The sequence below is a fragment of the Daktulosphaira vitifoliae genome, unplaced genomic scaffold (assembly GCF_025091365.1).
Source record: "Daktulosphaira vitifoliae isolate Bord-2020 unplaced genomic scaffold, ASM2509136v1 Scaffold_1, whole genome shotgun sequence".
Classification (NCBI taxonomy): Eukaryota; Metazoa; Arthropoda; class Insecta; order Hemiptera; family Phylloxeridae; genus Daktulosphaira; species Daktulosphaira vitifoliae.
The window spans coordinates 71,468,512-71,493,609 of NW_026099572.1; the positions used below are offsets into that span (position 1 = coordinate 71,468,512).

At 29.8% G+C, this 25,098-nt stretch overlaps 1 protein-coding gene and 1 long non-coding RNA gene across 2 annotated transcripts in view; both read right to left on the minus strand.

Moving 5' to 3' along the window:
- LOC126907614 (rho guanine nucleotide exchange factor 17-like) overlaps positions 1–18,448 on the minus strand; it is a 29,261-nt gene extending 10,813 nt beyond the window's left edge. Inside the window, exons 1-4 of the mRNA XM_050689020.1 lie at positions 18,161–18,448; positions 14,224–14,828; positions 9,291–11,115; positions 2,812–2,889 (exon numbers count right to left, since the gene is read on the minus strand). Of these exons, the coding sequence (XP_050544977.1) occupies positions 2,812–2,889; positions 9,291–11,115; positions 14,224–14,318 (1,998 nt within the window). The 5' untranslated portion in view covers positions 14,319–14,828; positions 18,161–18,448. The remainder of the gene's footprint in view (positions 1–2,811; positions 2,890–9,290; positions 11,116–14,223; positions 14,829–18,160) is intronic.
- Positions 1–25,064, minus strand: part of LOC126907834 (uncharacterized) — an 85,950-nt gene extending 60,886 nt beyond the window's left edge. Inside the window, exon 1 of the long non-coding RNA XR_007704630.1 lies at positions 24,956–25,064. This is a non-coding gene — a long non-coding RNA (uncharacterized LOC126907834). The remainder of the gene's footprint in view (positions 1–24,955) is intronic.
- Between the last annotated feature and the right edge of the window lie 34 nt (positions 25,065–25,098).

The following is a 25,098-nucleotide window of genomic DNA, read 5'->3' on the forward strand; positions in this document are numbered from 1 at the left end:
TTGCACAAGTAAAAATGATTTTAAATCGATTGAATTCCAAACAGTTAAACAATTGTGGTAACGAAGCCTATTGTCGAGTTGTTCTTCAACACGAAGGTCGGTTGTAAAAAGCAGTTTTACAAGAGTTGGTGGTCTAGAAATAGTTGACGCCAACATATACAGACATAGTAGAGTCCGTGATGAGGCGCCACATCATTATCATGATAATAATAATATCATCACGATGGTTTTATATGCGACTATCAAACGACGGCGAAGCTGTCAAGTTTGCAGTATTTTTGTTGAAGATTTTATCGCCTCTGTGAGTATGGCAAAAAAATACATGCAAACCATTAATTTGAGTATGAGTGTATTATTAAGTCGGAGATGACAAAAGTCGCTATATCAAATTTTGCATCCCGGAAAACACGTTCTGCTCGTGATGTACGACTTAAAAAAGTAGACAACTACTCTGACTACTGTATTTGCTCTCACCAATGCGCACAACATCCGCCCATCAGTCTTTTGGACATAATAAGACTTGGAAAATAATATTGTTATTGATGTGTCCGTTAAAATTTGATATGATTCCAAAAACATAACATTATGTAACTGAAAATGTCAATGACGTTTAAAAAAAAAAACTAATATGATTACTTAGTCTGTTGATATTTTACATGAAACACCTAAGTCAGTAATTTAACATTATTGATTTTAAGAACATGATTTGTTGATTACGTTTAGATGTGATTGATGATAAATTATAATGATGCTTGATGAGTAAAAAGAGTTTAAATTTTAACATTTGTTTCTTAACAGTTAAATTATTCACTATATTTTAGTGTTCTGAAACACTACCAAAAGACATATAAACATATTAATTGTGCACAGTCAAAATATTAGAAGAGTGCTTAGGATTCCGATTAACCAAACGACGCGTGACTTATTTGAATTGACGTGTAAGATATAATAGTTTGGACAAAGTGTATTGAAAAAGTACTTTAGCCAAAGTCTTCAAAACTTTCTCTATAGAACAGCGTTTTCGTCCCATAAATTACAAGAAATATTTAACATAACGTTATTAAATATCTGTGTAAACACAATTAAACCGACTTTAATACATTTATCATCATGACTTTATAAACAACCTAGCCAATATAGAATCGTATATAATATACGATGAATTTTGTAAGTTTAAATCTAGTGTGAAAAAATCGAGTTACTTATTTAATTAAATTCATTAATTCAGTCTCAAAGTACGTCCTTCGTAACCGAAAGAAATTGTCTATGTTTGCCAAACACATGAGCGCTTTTACATTATTAAAATTATGAACTTTTGAAAAAATAAAAAGTTTATTTTTATTTGAAATTAATATTAAACGCACTGAAAATGTATTTGTTGTGACATTCCTTAATAACAGTTATTAATCATCAGTGACCTTTATATTAAAAATATATGTGTATCCTAGAGTTTCGTAAAAGTCTACATAATACCAATAGATAAGAATTAACCAAGGCCATAGCTGGAACCGATGTGCCGGGGAGGTTTTAGGCGTAGAGTGATCAATTTTGGGGAGGCTAAATTACATTTTTTCCCCTTTTTAGTTTTTAAAAAACAATGCATATAATTTTGCTAAATTCTCGGAGACCAAAGCTACAAACTAGGGAGCTAAGCCAACCCGACGCATATGAAATCTTATAATTTTATAAAACAGGTTTGCGTTCGCTGCACACACCCAAAGAAAAACCTCAATCAATTTTGATAGAGAAATTTTATCAAGGGTTTATGATAATGTTTTATTAATACGAACAAAATAATTATTCTTATAAATAATTATTGTTCAAGACAAGAAAAAAAATTATCATATTGATAAATATATCATAGTTTCAATATTAATGATATATTTATCAAATTGAACAATGAATTTATTATATAGATCGAGGTTTTTCTCTGGGTGCAGTGTACACAAAACTGATCAGAATATTTTGTTTAAAACAAGAAAACTAGGTAGGTACGAGTTTATTATTTTGATTGATCTTTATTTTATAATTGGATGTTTTAACATAAAAAATAAATATTTGTTTATAGATATTTTATTTACATTCTAACACAAATAAATGAAATAATTTTGTGATGTTGTGAATTAGGAGCGAGATAATAAATGGTAGAAAGTTATCAGATAGATTTCAATAATTTTTACGCCATAGAATTTTTCGTTAATTTATGTTTCTCTAATGTTGTCCGATTGGTCTTCAGGGGTTGGAGCCTTTTAAAAAAGTACCTTGAAGAACCAGTTCAAACGCGTTTTTGAAGAAACCTATCTGGAACTTCAAATCATTCGTTTCAAAGACCCGAATGAATTAATGAAAGATTACCTATCCTATAAAAATATTAACTTGTATTTTTTTTTTGCCTAGAACTCTTTTAAAACCAGTTAATAACCGGAATCCTTAAAAAAAAAAGTTTATAAGCCCCTAATGAAATCTGAGCTTGTAAACTTAATTTTTTATATTCAGAACCTCTTTAAAACCGGCTCCTAAAAATCTCAAAGGTTCCACCCCTTGGTCTCGGACATTTAAATATGTGTCATTCGGTTATTTTTAATTAAGTTTCTATAAGTACATGTACTATATAACATTATTTCAATACCAATAATACCTCTCTATCTTAAAGCCATTCTACTTGTATTTATAACTTTAATACTATTGGTTCCATTATAATTAAAAACTTTATGTTGTTTTCACTGTTGTTTACTATTGAAGCCTTATAACTACAATCTTAAACTATAATAAGAATTATGCAATAACCATAAAATTTGTTGCGGTACTTACATTAACTAAAGTTTGTAAGGATTCTACGTATGACCGTTCCGTATCGTAAAGCTCGACAACTACATGTGTTCTAGTATCCTGAAATAAAAACGTAAATTAATTAACTGATTGAGTTTGCCGCGAAAAACAATATTGCTCTTAGCTACGGACAATGAATTTTTCCGTTATTTTCAGTGGTAAGAAAAATGTATTTTTTGGCGACTTCTCGGCGAATTGCGTACGTATGGCGGCGAAAATGACGTCCGCGATAATATTGCCGTCACGTATTCCTCGGGCCATACACCACGTCATTTGCACCACCACAACCCAACCGTAGGTAAAATAAAACATGGCTAAAATAAATCCCATACTGTGTGCATCGTCCCAGTCAAACTATAATAAAACTATGTTAAACTTATTGAAAGTATCCGCTTATCCTAAAACAAATCATTCAACTGACACGATTTTTCTGCGACTCGTACAAAATAAGATTTCCTTGGGCGTCAAACAACTAAAACATTTTGCGCACGTATGCGACATCAATTTAGATAAAGATTTACATAGCCATTTAACATTTTAAGTGATTCCACAATCGATTTAACAATGTTTTCGTGCAGAACAATTTAGTCGAATACTTTTATTGTTTCGAGATTACGTATTATTTTATAATTTAAAACACATATTATTACTATTTTTTTTTTATTCAACATAATTATTGTTTCAGAAAAACAATTATTTCAACGTGAAGACAAATATATATTAAATAGAATGAAAAAAAGTCAACTAAATATAAAATTTGTTTTTATCTCGTATGTACTACTGCAAGTATAAAACGGTTTATACAAAATAAAGCTGATATGCATACATGGATATTACATTATGGAAATGTACTACGTGCTGCTTTTCATATGTCTGTGGATTATACTTTCGGGTGTATGCATCACATATTATATTATGTACTCTATTAGCGTATACAATATTTTATGAATAGAAAAATCCATTTTTACCGAGTCAGCGGAGGAATCCATCAAGAGTATACAGATAATGAGATATTATTTTCTGAAACCTACTAGTTTATGGCGAACAAATTTTCTATTGACGAACACAAGGAAGCTGTGTAAGCATATGACGAAGGTAAGACAAAACCATACAGCAATCATTACTCAGACGGAAATAATAAACGCATAAAAAAAATTCACCCCTTCAACGGTAGTGTTGCGCTGTTAAATAACGCTGCTCTAATAAGTTTTGCATAAATATTTAATCGAATATTCATAGTTAAAAATGTCAAAGAGTCCAGCTTAAGGGATAATGTTTTTAATTAAATTTAATCATAAAATAATGACCAACTTTAATCGCAATGGCTTCGACCTTATTTTAAGCATTTTATGGACTTTTTCGTTTTTAGAATAATTACTGGATATTACCAAAAATATTAATTTTTTTCTCTCTTTAGTTACTAAAACCTATTATATCACTTGATTTTCATTTATATGCTAAAAGTTTTACTTCCTCTCAGATGATTTGATTTCTGGTTCAAACAATGCATGCAAATGATGTATTTACAGACCACCACTATGTCGTGCGACATTAATCATGAAACATATTTACAAAGTTTCTGTTGTGCATGTTGGTCGTATTTATTACAATTTTTTACGTTTGCTAAAAAAACAAACTACTGAATAAATTCTATCTGAAAGTGTGTATCGTTCATGAGCATACGCGTATTACCATCCGAACGTTAAAGTTCAATTGATCACTGGCCGGGACAGAGTCACTATAGTTAATGCTTACCGTTGTGGCCGCTTTCAGTGCGGCCAACAGGTCTTCTGCGTCGTTTCGCGGTGGCTCGTCAACGTCGTTCGCAGACATCACTCATGTTGGCCCGATTTTCGACTAGATCTCATCGGGCGCCGGGACCAAACGGCACAACGGTTTTCCTGGCGCCGGTAAAGGATGAGCGGCCGCCGTTGCAGTTGTCGTGCCTGTAGTACCAAGGTCGAAACTTGACCACCGCCGGCTACCGGCAGCCGAACGACGATTTGCGTCACGTTAAATACACACGAGATATGACGGGACTCTGACGGGCTATTATACATTATAGTGTACCCTGGGATTTATATACGTCGCGACGTTCAACGCGTTGCTATGGATACCAGAAAGAATAGCCGGAAAATCACACTCAAGGACTCTTTCCCGCTTTTGTCCTGCTGTCGTCTCCTCCACCCTGCGCCGTTCGTCCCTCGCCCGCCGACCCACTTTTCACTTCCAAGAACCAACCGCTCGGTCCGCGCGATACGCGTTACCTGTTGTCCCGCACGCGCGCCATTTCCCTTTGGATCACGGCCACCTTCGTCAAATGCTGTGCACGTAAAAAAACCTATTATAACTGAACCGTTTGTTCTTATCAACCACCTACATCCAAAGGTCAGTCTAGAAAAAATTGGGAGACTCTCTGTACGTTTATTTTTAAATTTGTACGACTAAATTTTCTGAGACGCACCCACGTGGGTAGCTTTTTATAATTTTGGCGAAAAAAAATTCACTAAAAAATCTTAAAATCAAGGTCAACTCATTTGTCAAGTTAAAAAACAAATTTTATCTGGTTGTTTATACATTCTGTTTATATTTTTTGCCTAGGACAGCTGGGGGATATCAGACTTTGTGATGATGTTTTTATTATTCCCCATAATAATTTATCCAGAAATTAAAGAAATTCTATAAACGGTGAATTTATCGATATAAATGAAAATTGAAAGATCTAAAATGAGAAAGTGAATTTTTTTTTAACTTTCCGAGAATATTTTGCAAACACACATATTAACGATGTTTAAAACATAAAGTTAGTGGAAATCCCTATAGAATAGACAACAAGACATGAAACCGGTTACCAATGTTTCCTAAAAACTATTATTGGTTTTTTTTTGTCTTTTTAACGGTTTCAACCCCTGCTAATGCAAAGATTACATTAATATTTTGACAATATTTTAATAAGCGCTGACTGAATAACAAATCAATTTAATACTATTTGTAGAAAATAAATAGAACGAAAAATTTGAAGATAAAGAATGAGTAGCTTTAAATGTCTTAAGTTTTGACATTCGAGTGATTTGATTAGTCATAACACATTTAAATAATTGTTTTACTTTGTGTGCCAAAACATTATTTTGAAATACACTCTCAAACAGAAGAAGATTAAACGTCATATGTGATATAGTAAATAGAATAATATCAAAGAACATTGTGTGTCATTAACAATAGTTATATTGTAGAATAACAACAATCTATAGAATACCAACATGTTGTGCTTACAATTAGAATGTTAATTTATAGTCATAGAAACTCGACTAATCATAATTATACAAAAAAAAAAACACTAAAAAATAAAATCAAAAAATAAGTAATTCCTTTTAATAGTTATTTATTTAACTCTGACATTTATTACTATGTTACTTTTGTAAATACATTTATTGTCAATAAAAATTATTCTTGTGTATTTTAATTCAAAATATAATCAGAATGATTTTCAATTCAAAATTGTCGTCGAAAATGCAAACATCGTAGCAAAACGATGTTTGCCTCATCTAAACAACTTAAACAACTGACAATTTGTCGAGAAAAGTCAGTTAAGAACATTTAAATTAATTTAAAACAACAATGCTCATGCTTTATTTTAAGCGTAAAATCGTAGGCGATACGATTTCTCAAGTTCACATAAATTGTTTATTGAAAAGTCGCGTTGAGATAAAGTTTCCCACGCGACACAACAAGCGAGTATAATAACAATGTGTTTGTGGGTTTAATATGTTCGATAATCTAATGTATTACCCGATGCGTGTGGGGGACAAATAACAAAATGGCGAGTGTAGTTTAAGGGTACGTTTAATTTGTTTACGCTGAGTAATTGCAATTAGCAATTAGTGAACAAACATTATGACATAATTTTTCGAGTAGACTGAATCTTCATATTCGTGAGCGTATGGCAATGGCCGCAGTTGCTTTGGCGATGATTCTCGCACACACACAAACTTCACAGTGTTGCTATTTTTGATGCACTGTCTGGGCCGAGAAATGAAATGGTACGTCTGTGACCCTTGAAGAAGGCTAAAGAATATCGCGACAATGTGTATTACAATAAAAATAAATAATATTCCATTTAAGCAATGTGAGTAATACAACACAGCCTGTATACGTGATTAATTGGGAATTTTAGATTTTTATAATTACACCATCTAGATTTTTTACTAAAAAATGTCTTAAATACTCATTTTTAGTTTTAATCAACAAAGAAATAACCATCACAAAGATTTATAATAAGTACATATTTGTATAAACAAGTTTAACGTTTATTTATACATTTTTTATTATTATTTAAATTTTTAAAAATTCAATAATTTAATAAAGTGTTTTACAAACACGTATAATATATTTAAAATTTAATTAATTATTAATGTTCCAGAGGACTGTAAGGTTACATTACGTGAAAGTGAATACAAATGTTCATGTAACACGACGTAAGAATGTATTCAAATAGAATACATTAGAAAACGAAACAAATTATTGAATAACAAGCAAATTTTCTCGATGTAATTTTAAATCGAATTAATAAAACATTTGTCAAATTTATTCAAACATCATACGTCCAACCTCAACTAACCAAAACTCAATTAACATAAAAATGTTATTACTTAGATATTTTCAGTCGAAATGATTTTTCCTAGTAGTATAGTATAGTTTAGTTCAAGGAATGTATTAAAATTAATTTGTAGACTAGTGTGAAAATAACATTTACATGAATGTATAGCAATATTTTATCAATTATTAATGTTGTCTCATTTGTCACTCGATGGATGTTCAAAATTTGTCAAGAACTCACTAACAATTACCAAATTGCTCTGCAGTGAGAAAATATTTCTGTGGCCCATGTATAAGACCATGACAGCTTCCAGTCGACACAGAAAATTAAAATTAGCACTAAAACTATGTCGATGTGATAAGCTAACTGCATTAGTCAGCGACCTTAGATGTTTATAATTTTAATTAATTATTTTTTTTCAAAGACGAATATTTTTAAAGCCATACATTTCTTAGAGTTTTCGATCATAAACCATGCAAGGTTTTTTACCCTTAAACAATTTATGACATAATGTGTGTATCATAAAACTTTGGTTGAAATTTAAAAGAAATAATTAATTACAATCTAGTCAACTTTTTTGATGACAATATAATGTTTTCTCAGTACTTAACAGCGAACAAAACAAGCACTTAATTCAGAGAAATTTATTAAAAAGAAATTCAACGTATTATTACATAAAGAAAACCTTGTCCCAAATGCTTTGTAAAATAATAAGTTGCGTTTTATATTCAGCAGTTTTTGTAAAGTTTCAGCATAAGAAATTTAACACGTCCAAAATCTTTGATAAAGTTTTTAGTCTTATGATTGAAAACATAAGTTTATCGACTTCTCATATTTCTATAGATTGTATAATAGCAATACACAAATATTTGCGTTTTAATTTTGTTTTTAATAAATGAATTAAAGCGAGTTTTATAGTTAATTGTGCATTAAATTCGTTATATCTAATATGACAATAGTAAAGCACAATAAAACATATTCTATTTAATGTTATAAGAAAATGAAATCTCACTTCATCAAAACTTCTATTTAATTTACTTAAATACAAATTTATTTTTATACGAGTTTAATTAAAACTATATTTTAATATAAAAAATCTGATACAAGAGTAAAGTTTGTTTTATTAATCAATAATAACTAATTATTAAGACATATATCTATATATTTAATTATCTACTTAAAAGAATAGTATTATAAAATTCTTTTATATGAAAGACATAAAACAAGATCGTATTCAATAAATTTATAAACAAAACTTTTCATAAATTTTATTTTATTAAAGAGGAATTTTATTAAATATTAATATTATAAAAAGCTCCTTAATTTTTACGGCGTGTTTTTTAAATGGTTAATTTCATGGTCAAATAAAAAAATAAAGATACAATTTCAAAAATTATATTGTTAATATGTATATTTTTATTAATTAATAATTTTAATGTTTGATGAATTTTAAATGTATTATCATTTCATGAATCATACTAAAATAGTAAATGTGCACACTTAGTAAAACAGACTCGACACGTGCTTTTGTTAATTCTAGATGAAATGTTTTTTAAAAACCTGTATTCAAAATAGAATTACACATTTTCTGAATTTTAATATAAACTGAATTATATTTTTTAGTCAAGAATGAAAGCTTTTGTATTTTCCCTTTATTTTATGTTATGATATTTAAGTGAACTTAAAATAGGTGTGACAAATTAATATATATAAAAAGAAGTTTTAAAGCCAAATTTTTTTTCAAAAAATGTCTAATTTTTACAATTACGCATTTCTTTTTAATTCACTTATTTTTATAGTTCTTATTTTGCATAGTTTAAAATATAGTAAAATTAGAAGAAGTTACTATTATAAAAGTATTTACCTTCATTGGATTAGTTAAGGGTCCACCATAAACTTTTTCTGAACTGCCTTTTAGTAACTGAGCTAATAATTGAGGACTTGGTTCTGGAGTTTTGTTTACTCTAGCACAACCCTCCAGTTGACTAGGACTTGAAGTTGTTCTTTGATGATGAACAATCGTATCATTTGTTCCATTCTTTTTTAACGCTGCAAACGATATAGGTAAATTTGTACTTATCTTTCTCTTAGGCGATGTCCTTAGTCTCAATCTTTCGGGTTGTTCAGGTGATGTATTACTCCTTTTTAAAGGGCAATCATCTAAAGTCTGTGCAGTTTGAGAAAATTCTTCTAGAAAGTTCAAATCATTTTGTTTTTTTCCATTAACTTCAGGTTTTTTTTTCTCATTAACTATCATTTCTAAATACGGTCCTCGGAGAGGCCGTTTAGTATAAGGCACTGGAGGGCCAGGACTCTTTTCTGAATCAGAATTATCGTTACATGGTGACGATGTGTATTCTCTTGTAGATGAAGTAACCTGACTTTGATTACCTTGATCACTATCTCCTTCAGAGAAAGAGTCAGCTTTACTCAATAGGAATTGTCGATAGTTAATTTTTGGGGATGGACATGATATTTTATCCTCTTCCTTTTCTTCAGAGCTTTGAGCCGACAATTTTGGACGTAATAGTGGCAATTCTGTCAGTGATGACCATTGAGGCATTTGTGAATATTTTACGCTAAGCGGTTCTTCTTTGGGAGATTCAACAGGTGAGGCAGGTAAACTCCTCTCACAATTTAAAACTATACCTTCAGGAGATTCTGTCGTGGATTTCCACTCTGACAAATAAGTTTTTTCTCTCAGTCCGTCATGTTCCTCAGGTTCTTCTTGTACTGATAATTCAAAAGACTCCTCAATAATTGGTACGTCCGACTGATTACCTGGATCTGATTTAATAGATTTATTTTTTCTTATTGGTGGAGTAGGTACAACTACTTCAACGTTATCTTGAGAATATGCTCTGGTAGGTTCGGATGAGAGAGTTTTTCGTGAAAGAGATGCTGAACTTGGCGTACTCTTCTTTCGTCCATCAGCCCTTATATACTTTCCATCCGTTGGAGAGTAATACACTTGTGAAAAAGATGCACTTCTAAATGGTATTGATCGTTGATAATAGGAACCCACTATCGTTCTTGATTCAGGTTTTCTGATACCATCTTCAAATGTATCCGATGACTCTTCACCACTCAAATTGGCAGTAGAAGTGGATTGACCCCCCATTGAGTTTTCATCATTGGATACTTTGGATAGTAGTGCTTGTACTTCGCCTGCCGGAGGCTGCTTTAGTTTATCCGTTAACTTCCTTAGCCTGTCAGTTTTATCTGTGGTCCTAGGAACAACGTATTGTTTATTTTTTTTGTTTTGGGCGCCACTTCTGCCGTTGCGACCGCCGAAACGAAACTTTTGGAATCGATCCAGAGTAGTGGTTTCTTGATCTTGAGATGGTGTACCAATAATATCTTCGCGAGCTTTTGTGACCAACGGTACACGATCAACAGTTAGCTTTCCGAAACAACCGGACGGTTTTTGAACACGGTTAGACCAATCCAAAGAGCTGCGATATACTGGCGCCTGTATTCGGGCCAGACAAGTAGCGCCAGTAGTTTGTCTATTTTTAGAACCAGTCGGAAGTGGGATTCTGGATGTTACTCCGCAGCAACAAGATGAATCTTTGGTGTCCGCATTATTTTGATAATCATTAATAGATGGCGCCACAATTACATCATTTTTAGCTGTAATAGGACCAAATCGAACTCTTACTGAACCAATGCTGAAATATTGAGGTTGCCTAGAACATTTTAAATTATAAGTTATTTAATTTTTATTTAATTATTTTACTTATATTTATAAAAAATAAAAATTAAATTTTGAAAATTTATAATGTATATACATTTTGTTGTAGTGTAATAATTTCAGTCACCTTCTATATTATGTATCTTTAATAAATTTATTTATTTAATATTTAATAACCTAATAAAGTAATCGATTCATTTCACATCAACATTTAAAGAAGGGTACTGTGGTCGATAGTTATTTTTCCGCAGCCCCCGTAATTATGCTATGTAATTAATAAATATGATAATAAAATAACATAAATTTTATTTATAAAAATTGAAATTCATTAAAATAAATTATAAGTCACCCTAGGTATAAATCGTACTTCAGCCACATCTAGGCCAACTTATGATAAAATTTATTGATATATGACTGTAATAACAACAATTATTGTAATTGCTGAAATCCGAACACTAAAGAAAAAAGATCTAAATCTTTCTACGTGTTAAATAAGTTTATAATCGTTTTTTGTTGTTTGTTTGTTTATTTGGTCTTCATCAAACAAGTATGTACTTCATTTTTTAATTTTAATATTTTATTAGAATATTAACTATTACATTTTATGTATAGATATTTGATGAATAATTTGATCAACAATAATCTGTGTTGGATGTTCAATAATAAATATGAACACTGTAGAACAACCATAACAATTACCGTAACTTATAAGCACATTAGACTTTTAATTTATATGTTTGTTTATGTTTATTAACAGATCAAGGGCATAATTAATGGATGCAGTATTGAGACGTCACATCAAACATACAAATAATAGAAGAGCTTAATGCAACAGCCAGATAACTTTTTGTACATTTTTAATAAATATAATTTTATTGGTAAGTCAGTACAAAAACAATTTTCCATTACTCTTAATGAAAACATTTTGATAAAATCGCTTCTACTAAAATATTTAAAAACAATGGACTTAAATGATTGCACTAAGCTCTTCAATTGATCCTTGAGCACTAATACAGATCAATTGTATGAGAAAATTTGTTAAATAGCTCTTTACTACGATTTAAATCTACATGGTATATTTATTTTTTATTTGGAAAAAAAAAGTTGTCAGCTGTAAATAGCAAATGATAAAATTTATATTAATACATAACCGTAAGTGAGTTACATTAGTTTTCTTGAATAAATAGATTGTTAAAAGAAAATTATACTTAAATTACAATTATTTATAAAAAAAATTACAATTTGACAACTCAAAAGTTCTGATTCTATAATTTGTTACGTTCATGCATACTCAACTTTAACTTAAATAAAATTACTAAAAATAATTTCTAAATCGAAATTGTCAATATCATAAATTGAAAAAATCATCTAGTTCCCTGTAATAAGGATAATTATTAAAAAAAATATAATGTTTAAATGCCTAATTCAATGATAAAAAAGATACCTTAAATTTGTGTCATAATTATAATTCGCTTTAATAATTTAATATACATTCGTTACGTTACCTTCCAACTGAATCAGGTATTTTTAGATTTAATTCAAATAAATTGTGAGGGTATTTAATGATAAATATCTTACAAAAATTCACGTTTTTACTTTATTTGCGAGTTGGTTTTTTTTTTTAATAATGATTAAAGGTTGATTTTTTGTAATATCAGTGTGTTGGATTGGGTATTTTTTTATTTTTCATTAAATATTAACATATTTTGTAAAATGTTGGTTTTACGAGGATAATTTCAGAAAAATTTAAAAATAAATAAATATAAATTTAAATATAGTCTATATTGTTATGTCAAATGTTGAAAAAATAAAGTAAATGCAAACGCGTAAATCGAAGATAATGAAAAATTTTAAAACGCTATGCAATTATGGCCTTAACTTTTAAACATAATATTGTTGATTTGATTCATACTCATTACAAGACAAAATTATATTTTCTATATTTTGCATCAAAATAATGTTTTAACTTCTTTTAAATGCATGTTTAGGTCATTATTTTTTTAAGCGTTGTATCTTATTAAGTTTGTTAAAATGCAATTTAATATTAATAGTATTGAATTTCTTTAGTCAAAATATTAGTCTCTCATAAATACGAAGTAGTGAAAAAACACCAGTTATTAATTATATTTAAAAATGCAAGGTTAAGAAAAAATGTGCAATATTTAAGATAACTTAATATAAACAAAGTAGCAATACAGAAACTACGAAGTTTTATGTAAGCAATTTTGAATTCTTTATATCATTTCCATTCTATTTGAGTACACTAAATAATAAAATCAGCATAAAAATATCAAGATGCTCTAAGCATATTTATACTTTTTGTTGTTCTATATCTAATGTTATTACTTCTGAAATACATACACTTATAAAGTTGGCATGCATAAAATATAATTAAATTCGAATTTCATATAGTTTCTTTATTCACTCGGAAGTGTATAAAACATAAAAAGAATTATCTTTGAAACAATATGGATGTTATGTTTAAGACGATAGCATAACATTTTCAATGGTAAACAATGCATTTCACAAAATGTTACAATATAGTTGTTATAAATATTCTTTGTCATAAATTTTTAATATAATGGATAGGATAATATTATTTAATCTTGACGAAGGTCAATTATATTGAAAATCGGTGTAGATAAAAGCAGCTAAAATAAGACATCCATAGAAGAACTAATTGAAAAAAAATGTCATATCAATATTGGAAGTCGACTTAGAAAATCTGTTTTTTCTATATTATGACGATTAGTAGTTAAATGTATTTAAATTTTACTTGAGCTACTTTGCAGGGTCCCAAATTATGTTATATAAGAAATATTTTTACAAGTGAAATAAACACCGCCCCTTAAAAACTATAACCTCAGTAAGAACACATTATCAAGTGTTCTAGTAAATTAATAAAAATGTATACTAGCTGATGGCTTGTTCGGAGTAACTTAACGAAATGTATAATTGCGTATAATTCCTAGCCCTATTTGCGATGTAAAATAATTAAAACATATATATTTTAACCGATAAAAGGATTAGTGATGTCGTTACTAATGTTAGCTAAGAAAAATCGTCAAATAAATAAATAAAACAGTTGAGTTTTCGCGCTTACCTTATCCAAGTGGCTGTTGGTTGTCCGCCGTACGCGTTGCTGACACCGTAATCAGTATTGGCCGCCAGCAGTGATGTCTTACTGTGGTGTGTCATCGTCGACAGCAGAATTCACGTGCACAAACGTTGCCGCCGATTGACCGTGGAGCTCGGCCGTTATCACATATTCATTATCTCGCGGTGCCAAAACGTGTACAGCGAGCGATCGCGTACATTGTCAGCTCGGGCAACGCTCCAGACAATTATATTTTTCGCGTACGACACAAAGTTGCGGCGATCCCAAGGCGAGAGGAGGACAAGGCACACGCGACACCAGCTAAACAAGTGGCTGTCTGTCCGAAGAGGCCGCGTGCGGTCGGGGGAGACGTTTGCCGTCGGCAGAGAACTTAAATTTTCCGTTATTATTATTACAATTATTTACGCCTCGTGCTCATCATGTCGCGAGACGTCCCCGCGGTTTGTCCCTCCGACACGAGTCGCAGCCATCTCAGTCGCCACAATACAACGCCCGTTGACCACTTTATATTTAGAACGCGGTTTACGAAACGCACCGAACTGGACTGGCGACTTTTACACTTGCATTCCTGTTCGTCGAAGGGCAAATTCCTGCGGAACGAAAAAAATACATAGTAATTAACTAAACAAAACAATTGAACTCGTTTGTGCGCACAACGCACAATTTTTTATCGAATAGCCAAGTGCCCACTGGGCAGTTTTATTTAGTTCCGCAAATAACCCGTCGAAACAGTGACTGGTAAGAGACTCCGCGTAACTGTTATTGGGCACACGTGACTCTACTGGGACCTAATGGCGATTCGAATAAACAGCATTGCCTTCCGAGCGGATTTTCACGTTTGGGAGACGTCGACAAATGAGCAGTTGTTAAACACCGAGACAAGTAAAATATAATTCATACGCTTTCAAACGAGACTTTGTACGAGTCGAACCGTTTAGAACGACCACTGGAGAGGCTGCGCTGAATTTCAGGTACGACCATTTTGTACAGTGTCGTGTCATCATTAACCTAATTTGGGTTAGGCATAACCGAAAAATTCGACAGAACCACATTTTCTCATCGATAAAATGTTCTAAAGTGACATTTGCCAAAAAAACGGTCAAGGGTACAGGGATACGAATAATAATTGCATTGTGCTCAGATACAATACCAAAAATATAATAACAACGTGCACACTGACAACACAATAGCAGTCTATAGGAAGGTGCGACTAGATGTATTGATACGATTCAATGATATAATGTATTATGAGCTGACTGTGAAACAGTATATCAAAGAAAACAATTCTAACAATACGACAGGCCAATTGGCAACCTTGCGATTTTCAAGCTAATTCATTAGTAAAATTAACTACCCCAAGGGTTTTATGGGGAAAAAATTGCAAGCATTTCTATTCGACTACTTGCTTAATATTTAAAGAAATTCATTTAAGTCGATAGATATTTCACCAATTTCATCGAAATCGACATTTTTTTTACTATTTAAAATTTGTACCCGAGAAGCAGAAGGGTCCAAGAAATATTTTACTCTTAGACGTTATCTAATGTGATATTCTGCTATGTATCTTTTTACTTTTCTTCGTTTTATTCGCGCAACGCTTTTATGTGGATTTTTTTATTCTAAATTAGCATTAGTGACGAAAAATTAATTTTCGCTTATCCTAAAAAATAACAATAATGGACGTTTTTTCCACTCAAATACAGAAATATCTACCTAGAAAGTAATGATGAATTTTTACAAAGAAGTTTTAGATAATTTCCTAATACATGGAATTATTATAAATGAATTAATTAAAAGAAAATTGATCGAATCATCCGAAATGTGTTTGAGATCATTTTAAGACAAATTTGTTAATTTCATGAAGTAAACCAAAATAAATTTAATAAAAAATTTTGGTAGTTTTTAAGATTAAACAGCAACTAAAATCAATTATCCTTCAAAAAAGTTTTACAATATTTCCATTGCCATTGTGAATTAGAATAAATATTTCATTCGATACTCATTGAAGTTGAAAAATAATCACAATTCAATTTTCTTATCTAACGTTATTATTATTAAATTAAAATTATAATTTGATGTGGTTGTACAGGATATCAGTTTTATTTCTCGACATTTTCTTGAGAAATAATTAAATTGTATTTAGTAACCTGGCGCGAGGTTTCCTATGAATTAAACATGGAGAATAAAAATCTTATACTTCCTTCTTTTGCGTCGATTTAATTGTTCCCTAGGCAGTAATTAAAACCTTTCACTACTAACGATGATATTCTATGTTTGACGCCTCTCTTGACATCAACTTTTTTCGTTGAAATAACTTTCATCGTTAAGTATTATTTCCTTTTTTGAAATGTTATACTGTTGTCTTAAACGAGAATTATCAACAAGTATTCTAACTGAAATTCGCGTTATTAGAAAGCAGATTGCTACAGAGTTTCCATACATGTATCAAATTACCAAACAATGGTAACAAACGATATTATTTAAAAGAATCTCACTTTGTTGACTATTCTTGCACAAATAGAATTAATTCTAAACTATTAATGTAAAAAATTGACAAAATTGTTTAGCTAGTGTGTATAGAACAAGCACAAATATGACAAATAGGTGAAAGCACATATGTACAGTGGATGCAATTGATCTGCAGCTGTTTTATGTGAAAACCGCTTGTGGGCAGGTTAAAGACCCGTCTGTGTAGTCTTCATAGACGATGTACAAAAAGTAGGTGTTTGTGAGCTCAATCAATTAAAAACAGCGAGAGTAACAGTTTTTACTAAAACATAACGACATTTTTTGTTTACATTTAACTACTTTTGAACAGAATCCAAAAACCTCGCAGACCGTTTTACAACAAATCGCACTTTGCGAACTTTACAATTTAGTTTATTAATTATTCATTTTTTTCATAGTCGCCGTGTCAAGAGTACTATTTTGGGCTTACTTAACATTAAGTCTTGGACTATATTATTACTCACAAAGTCTAGAAAGCATATACTATATAAAGTTAGAAGAAATCATAACACATGGACAATTACAAAGTATAATAAGTAAACATTAGTAAACGTGTGTTTATAAAAGATGTAAATAAAATTTATACTATTAATTTTTTACTAATACTACTTATTATGTCTGCTATTGCAAAACAATTTTGTAATTAATCCGCATAACAATAATATTAAAAATATAAGGGATTGAGTTTTTAACGAAATTTTTCCAGATGAATGTTTTGTGCTTAATTGACAAGCACAGATTTTTAGGAATTAGAAACATTGCTCAAGATTTTAATATTTGTAAGTATTTCGAATACAAAAATTAATCAAAGATATTCCTTTAATTTCTTTTTTACATGTTGTAATTTTAGAACGGACATTTATTCACTAAATTACAAAATATAATTTTATTGTGAAATTTAAATTGAGACATTGCCAACTCAAATTTTAAGCATTTTTTGCCCTACGGCTAATTATACTTGAAACGTGAGGAATATTTTTGTTTTAGTTTAATTAAATTGTCTTTCTAAATTTTATACATCATTTAAACACATTAAACGCTTCCCCGTAGTAATTACCAAAAAAGTAGATTAGACCACTAAAACATAAACGTGTCGTTGAAATTAGATTTTTGTATTCTTTTATAGCAGTTTGAAAACAGTGTGATGAGTTCACAAAATACTCTTATGGAGTCTTAATTTTGAGCAGTGCCCCGAAGATCATATATTGTTTTCGAATCGCTAATTGGTGATAATTCAAGATAAGTGATTAAAAATAGACCAGCGATTAGCACGAGCTCATGTCCGTGAGGCTTTCCGGCCAAAATTTACAGCGACAAAAGCCGTTTATATTCGTGGTGGCAATAGACGTACTCATAAGTCACGCGCGAAGAAGATCTACAGGTTGTAAACGATATTCGTGTGTTTAGTACTTACTCTTTAAAATGCCAATGACCGACAAAACAAAAGGAGGAACGACCAACAAGCTTAACATGAAACAACAACTTCCAACTTTGTTTGTGCGAAATGAATCGTGAACAGTGATAATTATTGTATTGACGTCTGAGAACGTCGACTAAACAACCCGGCGGTTCACTTGTAACATAACTGTCCGTGGTGCTGTGGCTGCTGCATGCACTATACGCGCAGTACGCACACACGTTAAGACACACACTCACGTAGAATCCAGCATGGTGTGCAGTGCACGCACATGACCATCACCACCACTGCGCCGCCAACGACACCGGTTATATGGTACACGGCGGTAGTAACGTCGAGACATCTACACACACACACACGTACATAAAAATAATGTGCGTTCAGACGTTCCCAACGTTATTTCTTCATTATTTTTAAGAATGCCGGTTACCCTTTTGTTGGGCGTTGTCGAACCAAAACAAAAAATGCTTGAACATATTGGACCATATTGAACACAGTGGAGTTAAATATAACTCTATAAACATTCATGAGAATTAATACTCTTAACTTATCCCAAACTAACAATTCGTTTACTCGAATTATGCAGTGTTTCTTTAATTACAAATAATGTAATAAATTAAAAACATTTATGTTTTGTCGACTTAGAAACACCAAAATAACATAACTGCGGTACTCATACTATTTTAAGACAAAAAGAAAATAATTAAATTTGGTCAGTTGAAAATAAAAAAGTAAGTAAATATCAAGACTAAAATATTAATATTCAAGACGATATTCTTGTGTGTTACAAAATTTCATTACGGCCATTATACTATAATTTACAGAACAGATTGTTGATCTAAAATTATAAACCTATTTTTGATTTATTAACACAAATTATGACGTTTAAAGACAAGAATTAAAATAAAAGTACAAATTACTTCATTTATTTAATTATATTTTGCATACATTATATGTAGGGAAGGGCGGGAAAAGTAGATACTTTTAGGCTTTAATTAAATCTCTTAGAGAAAGTATTCACAATAAAAACTTGAAATTTACTATAAATAATCATTAATTAATATTATTAACTTTTAAAATTATTAATTAAATAGAAATAAGTTAAGCTCATCACCTTATTCCGGACGTAGTACAAATCAATACTATGGTGTTTAATTGAACTTGATTTAATTTACAGCATAAGTGCCGTAAACCAACAATATTTTGTACATGAAAAAAAGTTATTAGTAAGATTTAAATTGAACATAAGTGTTCATTTACATTATTTTGAAAAATTAATCAATGTTTGATAATAATAATTATTATTATAATAAAATATTTTTACGCAAATATTACTATATTTTCTTAAATGTAATGAGATCACTATGCTTTCCACATAATTTGAAAAATAATTGCGTTGAAAAAATTATACTATGGTTTCTTAATATTTTCTTATTTCTATGGATTCTCATTTAATTTTGTGTATTTCTATGGCTTCTTAATGTTTTTGAGTTTCTATGGCTTCCCCTTTTGATTTTGTGCATTTCTATGGCTTCCCAATTGTTTTTTATTTCTATGGCATTTTTAATATTAATTTTAGAAAATATATTAAAGGTTCTTACAAATTAACGTGGAATAAAAACTCACTTTACTCTTTAGAAAAATGTAAGATTTTGCGTTGATGGGCGATGAAATTATAAGGTTCGGTTAGAATACTGGTAGAACGCCTAGAATATAAGCTATATTTTTTATATTTACAGTTTAATATATTTGTCCAATCGTTTTATGAACATAGACACAGTGTAGACGTGGCATAGTTAGGACAGGTATAGATGATATCTGACAGTGATAAAATCACTATCATAAGAAACGCTTCGATGCAAATCTGTAGATGGTGTTTAATTTTAAGAAATTAATGGATTATTTCAAAAAAAAAAATGAATTCCTATTCGCTTCATTATTCTTGATTAGTAATTTTTTAATTATAAGTATAATAAACGAATAAATATTTATTATAACAGTTAAATATATTGTTAAATTCATATTTGACAATTTAAAATTGTAATTCATACGATAAAAATTATAAAGTAGTTGTTACTATTATGGCTTACGTATATAAAAGTTGAAGGGCTTGATACAAAACTTTTCAGAAAATAATTTGTTGATAATTATGAATAAAACTGAAAAAACATTTTTAAATTATAAACCTTCATAAAAATCAACTTTAAAGGACAAAATAATTACATTTCAAGTCAAAATTTTACACAGATTATTTTAAACATATTAAACATTATTATAAATTTTTAAATGTAAATACTAGTTTTTATAAATTAGTAATAGTCTTAAAGTAAAGGCGATGAATAAAATCTAATTGCAGATTTGAATCAGCGTAAAAGCAAAGTTTAGCAAAGTATATTTTGGTCTATAATAATTAAAAAATGTGTCATTTTAGTGATAGTAGAAAATTTTCTAAAATTCTAAAATGAAGGTTTTTTTCAATATTTAGTAACTTTAAGATCATTTAAATTAAAATCTAGTTCTTTTGGCGTATTTCAATTAAAAGTGGTCCAGTGAAAGCTGAGAATTTTTCTTAGTTTCGTATCGAAACCAAATAAATTCAATCAAAAAGTTGTGAAAAATATTTACTCAATTGACCGTATTATAAAAATGAATTTAATTGTAAACATCCATTGCTAAATTCAGGTGAAACCCAAAATCATTTTTTTAGAAATTATTCATTAATTAACATGTTACTTAAAAATTGGGAATATTATAGAATAGTAGATAATTTTAACATGAATAAGAAATTCCATCTTACAAGGAGAAACTACAGCGTTGGGGTCCTTGATACTCATTGAAGTTATTAAATCTAAATGAGATAAAAATCAAACGAATTTTAAATATTTTTCCAACTCAAAAAGAATTAAACAAAAAAAGTCATATTAATGGATGGGATTCAAATCTCGTACCACGAACGTGAAAGGCATAAATGTTAGCGACAGGGTACCAGTACATCGCATGTATTGATACAAGGGACAATTTAAGCTTATTCAAAAATTCAAACATGTTTTTTTTAACTTGAGCGAAACAAAATATTCAAAATAACTTACACTTTATATTCAATGTAAGTTATATTCATGTAACTTTTATGAAAATCGGTGACATCATTACTATGGCGAACCCTAAGGCATTTTAATATTAAATAATCGCCTAGTTGTGCATTTTTTAAAAAGTAATAACGGTGTATAATTGAAATTTAATAAAAAATGTACAAAAAGACAATTTCACATTGAATTTTATTGGAAGTGGAAACCCTAACTTTTTTTCATGACTTTGGAAACGTACAAATTTAAAAAAAATTTCAACACAAAAATACTATGTTTTTTTAACTACGATATCCATTTGCGCATAAAAAATAGTTCATCGAGGCTTTTCCTATTTTTTTTAACTTATAGTACGTAACATGTATAAGGGACGCAGTATTTTCAAAAGTTAAGTTGAGAAAGTTCTACTTTTATACGTAAGTTTAAAACATCATCTGTATAAGGGGACTTTGTCCGATTAAAAAAAAAATTATGTTAGTTATAAGAAATTTTAAGAAAAAAATTTTTTTTATTTGTTAATTTTTGAAAAAGGTTATAAGAAAATAAAAATATCAAAATTTACTGATTTTAAGAATTGTAACTTTTTTAGGGTTTTCCCCCATTAACAGAGAGTGAGTGAAATTTTTTCAAGGGCAATGTCTTCAACTAGATACGATATGTGATCTTTTGATTTATCATTAAAAGAAATCGGTCACGTGAGAGCTGAATAAAAGTGGCGATAAACATTGAAAAACACATTATAGTAAAATTAATACCCTCTCAGCTTCGCATCGAAGCTAAAAAATTAGCATTTTAGCACTAATAATTTGTTTTTAATTTTGATATTATAAATAATATACCTGTATCAGAGTGTTGAAAAGTAAAGAAAAGAACTTCTATCCAGTTAGATAAAAACTTGTTAAAAAAGAAAATATATTTTAATAAGTTTTTAGCATTAACAAGGGTATATCTAAAGGGAGCAAAGGGGTAGCTTACTCATATCAAATTATTTAAGTCAGCCAAATGAACTTTTTTTAAATTATAGTTAAATTATATTACACAAAATTTTAGTTGGTCAAAAATTTTAGAATGAGGACTTATTAAATCAAATAATTAGCATAATAGATAAGCGCTATCGGTTCTTAGCAATATAATAAACGGTTGTGAGAGCATATGAAAGTACGTTATCAATTTATGTTTGCTTATTGTACAAACAATGTCCATTTTTTCATCTTGTATTCAATCAAACCCAATAGTAAAAAAAATTGATCTTACATTTGAAAAACAAAAGCTGATTATAGTTTAAGGGATGAGAGCATAACTCTCTCATTCTCAATTAGTAATGCACACAATTTAACGAACTTCGGTACACAGACGTGGCCGGATTTACTTTCAAATAAAATAAGCTCTGATAACTTATGTCAAAAACTCGGTTTTTCAGAAAATCAATTTTTATAAAATGCTTTAAAATATATTAAAAATAATTGCTTCAATCTGCTCCTAAACAATTAAATATAATTTTAGACATAAAGATTTTACTGAAATATATTTATCTTTTAGGACATTCCGATAAAAGTTATAATTTAAAAATATAATATTTTGAGATATGATGTCGTTGAAAAGATTAACGAAATGTCAAAATTTATTACTAGGAGTTCATATAAACTAAAGTTTGTGTTTGTACTAGTGATTTCGAATATTTGAAACTATCCAATAACTATTCGAATTGTTTTTATAAAAAAAATTAATACAAAAATTAATATTGTATTAATACAATAGTTTATACAACTGAACAGTTTATTTTTAGGATAAACTATCAAATATTTAAAAAACTATCGAATAGTTTGTATAACGTTCAAATGGAACTATCGAATAGTTTTAAAAAATATTCCAATAGATCTAGCTAGCATTTTTATTAAGTTCATTTAATTATAATAAGAAGATAATTATAAATACTTAGAATAAATTATTATAGAATTAGTTTAAAATTGCCATTTTATTTATTTTTAGTTAGTGACTGGTAAAAACTGACAAATATGGGTCGACAATTGTTTTTTTCGATGGCCAAAAATATCTTTTCAGTTTTATGGGAAATGTTTATTTTATGTTCCACGGAAATATTCGTAAACACTAACGTCTTATTTTACACTTGAAACCTTGTACACCGTTCTCAGCATAGTAATGCTACATTGAGAGTGATCTATTGTCTTGCAAAGGCATAACACCGACAAAGTGGACAGCGCGTTTTAAATTTTTTACCTTTGTAACAGTGGGAACAATAAATACCGCCCTTTTTCCACAATCAAGTGAAGTATTTTTATTAGTTTTAATCATTGAAAATTAAAAATTTTTTTTGCCCCAAACAGTGTTATATTTTCTATATACAAAATGTATAAAAAAAATCGTTCGAACGCATGGACATTTGTGGTTAGGGATCCCAAATTTGCTGGTCAAGTTATTTTGTAAATTGTGCAAATTTCAAATAAAATAAACAAATAAAACGTCAAATGTTTGGTATTATTTACGCCAAAAACATATTACGGCGTTAGAAACATATAAATTATCAGCTCAAACTAAAAAACTAGTTGAAATTAATGTTTTTAACGAATAGTCATCGCCCTTAACAAGTGAAATAAAATAAAAATATTCATTATCACTAATTAATCTGACACGGCCCCGCGTCGCTTCTTGATACACGATGCCCCGCGACTCGTGCCATCTTTATCAACCGTCGCCTTACTATGAATATTTAACTGACCAACACCGCGTGCCATACGCCACGATGCAAAGTCCAGCAAGTTCCATACGGCCGACGACGCAAGTGATACGTTGAGTCTTCTTCCCGTTGTCAAAGTGACAACGTCGAGAATGTACGCCATCGGCTGTGGACGTGCCGCACGACCGGACTCGACAAACCGATTTGCACTGTCGCCATCAACGCTGCTAACTTTTTGACGCCGAGGATCATACCGGACAACGCCGACGCCAGCGATATTATGCGAAGATTATTGTTAACTGTATTCGTCTTTTGGGTTTTTTTTAAATAATCTGTTGTTGCTTATTAATAAACGGCCCACCGGTCTCTACCATTAAAATCAGTGTTGACTACATTAATGCGATTCAAGTCGCGTTAGATCTAATAATATCATGTAATATCATATAAAGAAAACGCGATTATTAATCCCGTGTCTTTTCTAAACGTGTTTTTCAATACAACTATCATTGTGTAATAATATTATAAAAACATCATTAATGAGATAAATTAAAAAAAAACCCAGCACAGGGGGGTCGCGGCACAGTGGTGACGTGGCATAGTTGGATCAAGTATAATGATATCTGACAGTGATTAAAATCACTATCAAAAAAAAACGCTTCGATGCAAATCTTTAGATAGTGTTTAATTTTAAAAAATTGGTGGATTATTCCAAAAGCTTCATAAACTGCTAGTTCCTTATTAATATCCTGATTAAGACAAAGTATGTAGAATAAAAAAGAGATTATTAGAAAATAGTATTTCCCATAAAAAAATTATATTGATCAATACACTTTTCAATAAGTTATAGCATTATAATGTTAAAAATGTAAAAAATAAAATTGAGAATTTTCACACAATAATAGCATTTGGTAGCCATTTTCACCTTGAAGATAAAATAAAGTCCGAAATTTTTTTTTTCCATGATAAAGTATATTACATTAGCTTTAATTTAAGATATATATAAAAGTGTCAGACTTTCCGGAACACTTTCAAAATTTAAGTTGAAAAAGTCAATTTTTTGTGAAAAAGTTGTCATTTTGAATCCCCCCCTGTAGGCAGGTAAAAAGTCAGATTTATAAAAAAAATATACCAAATGATAGGTAAAGACATCATGCATC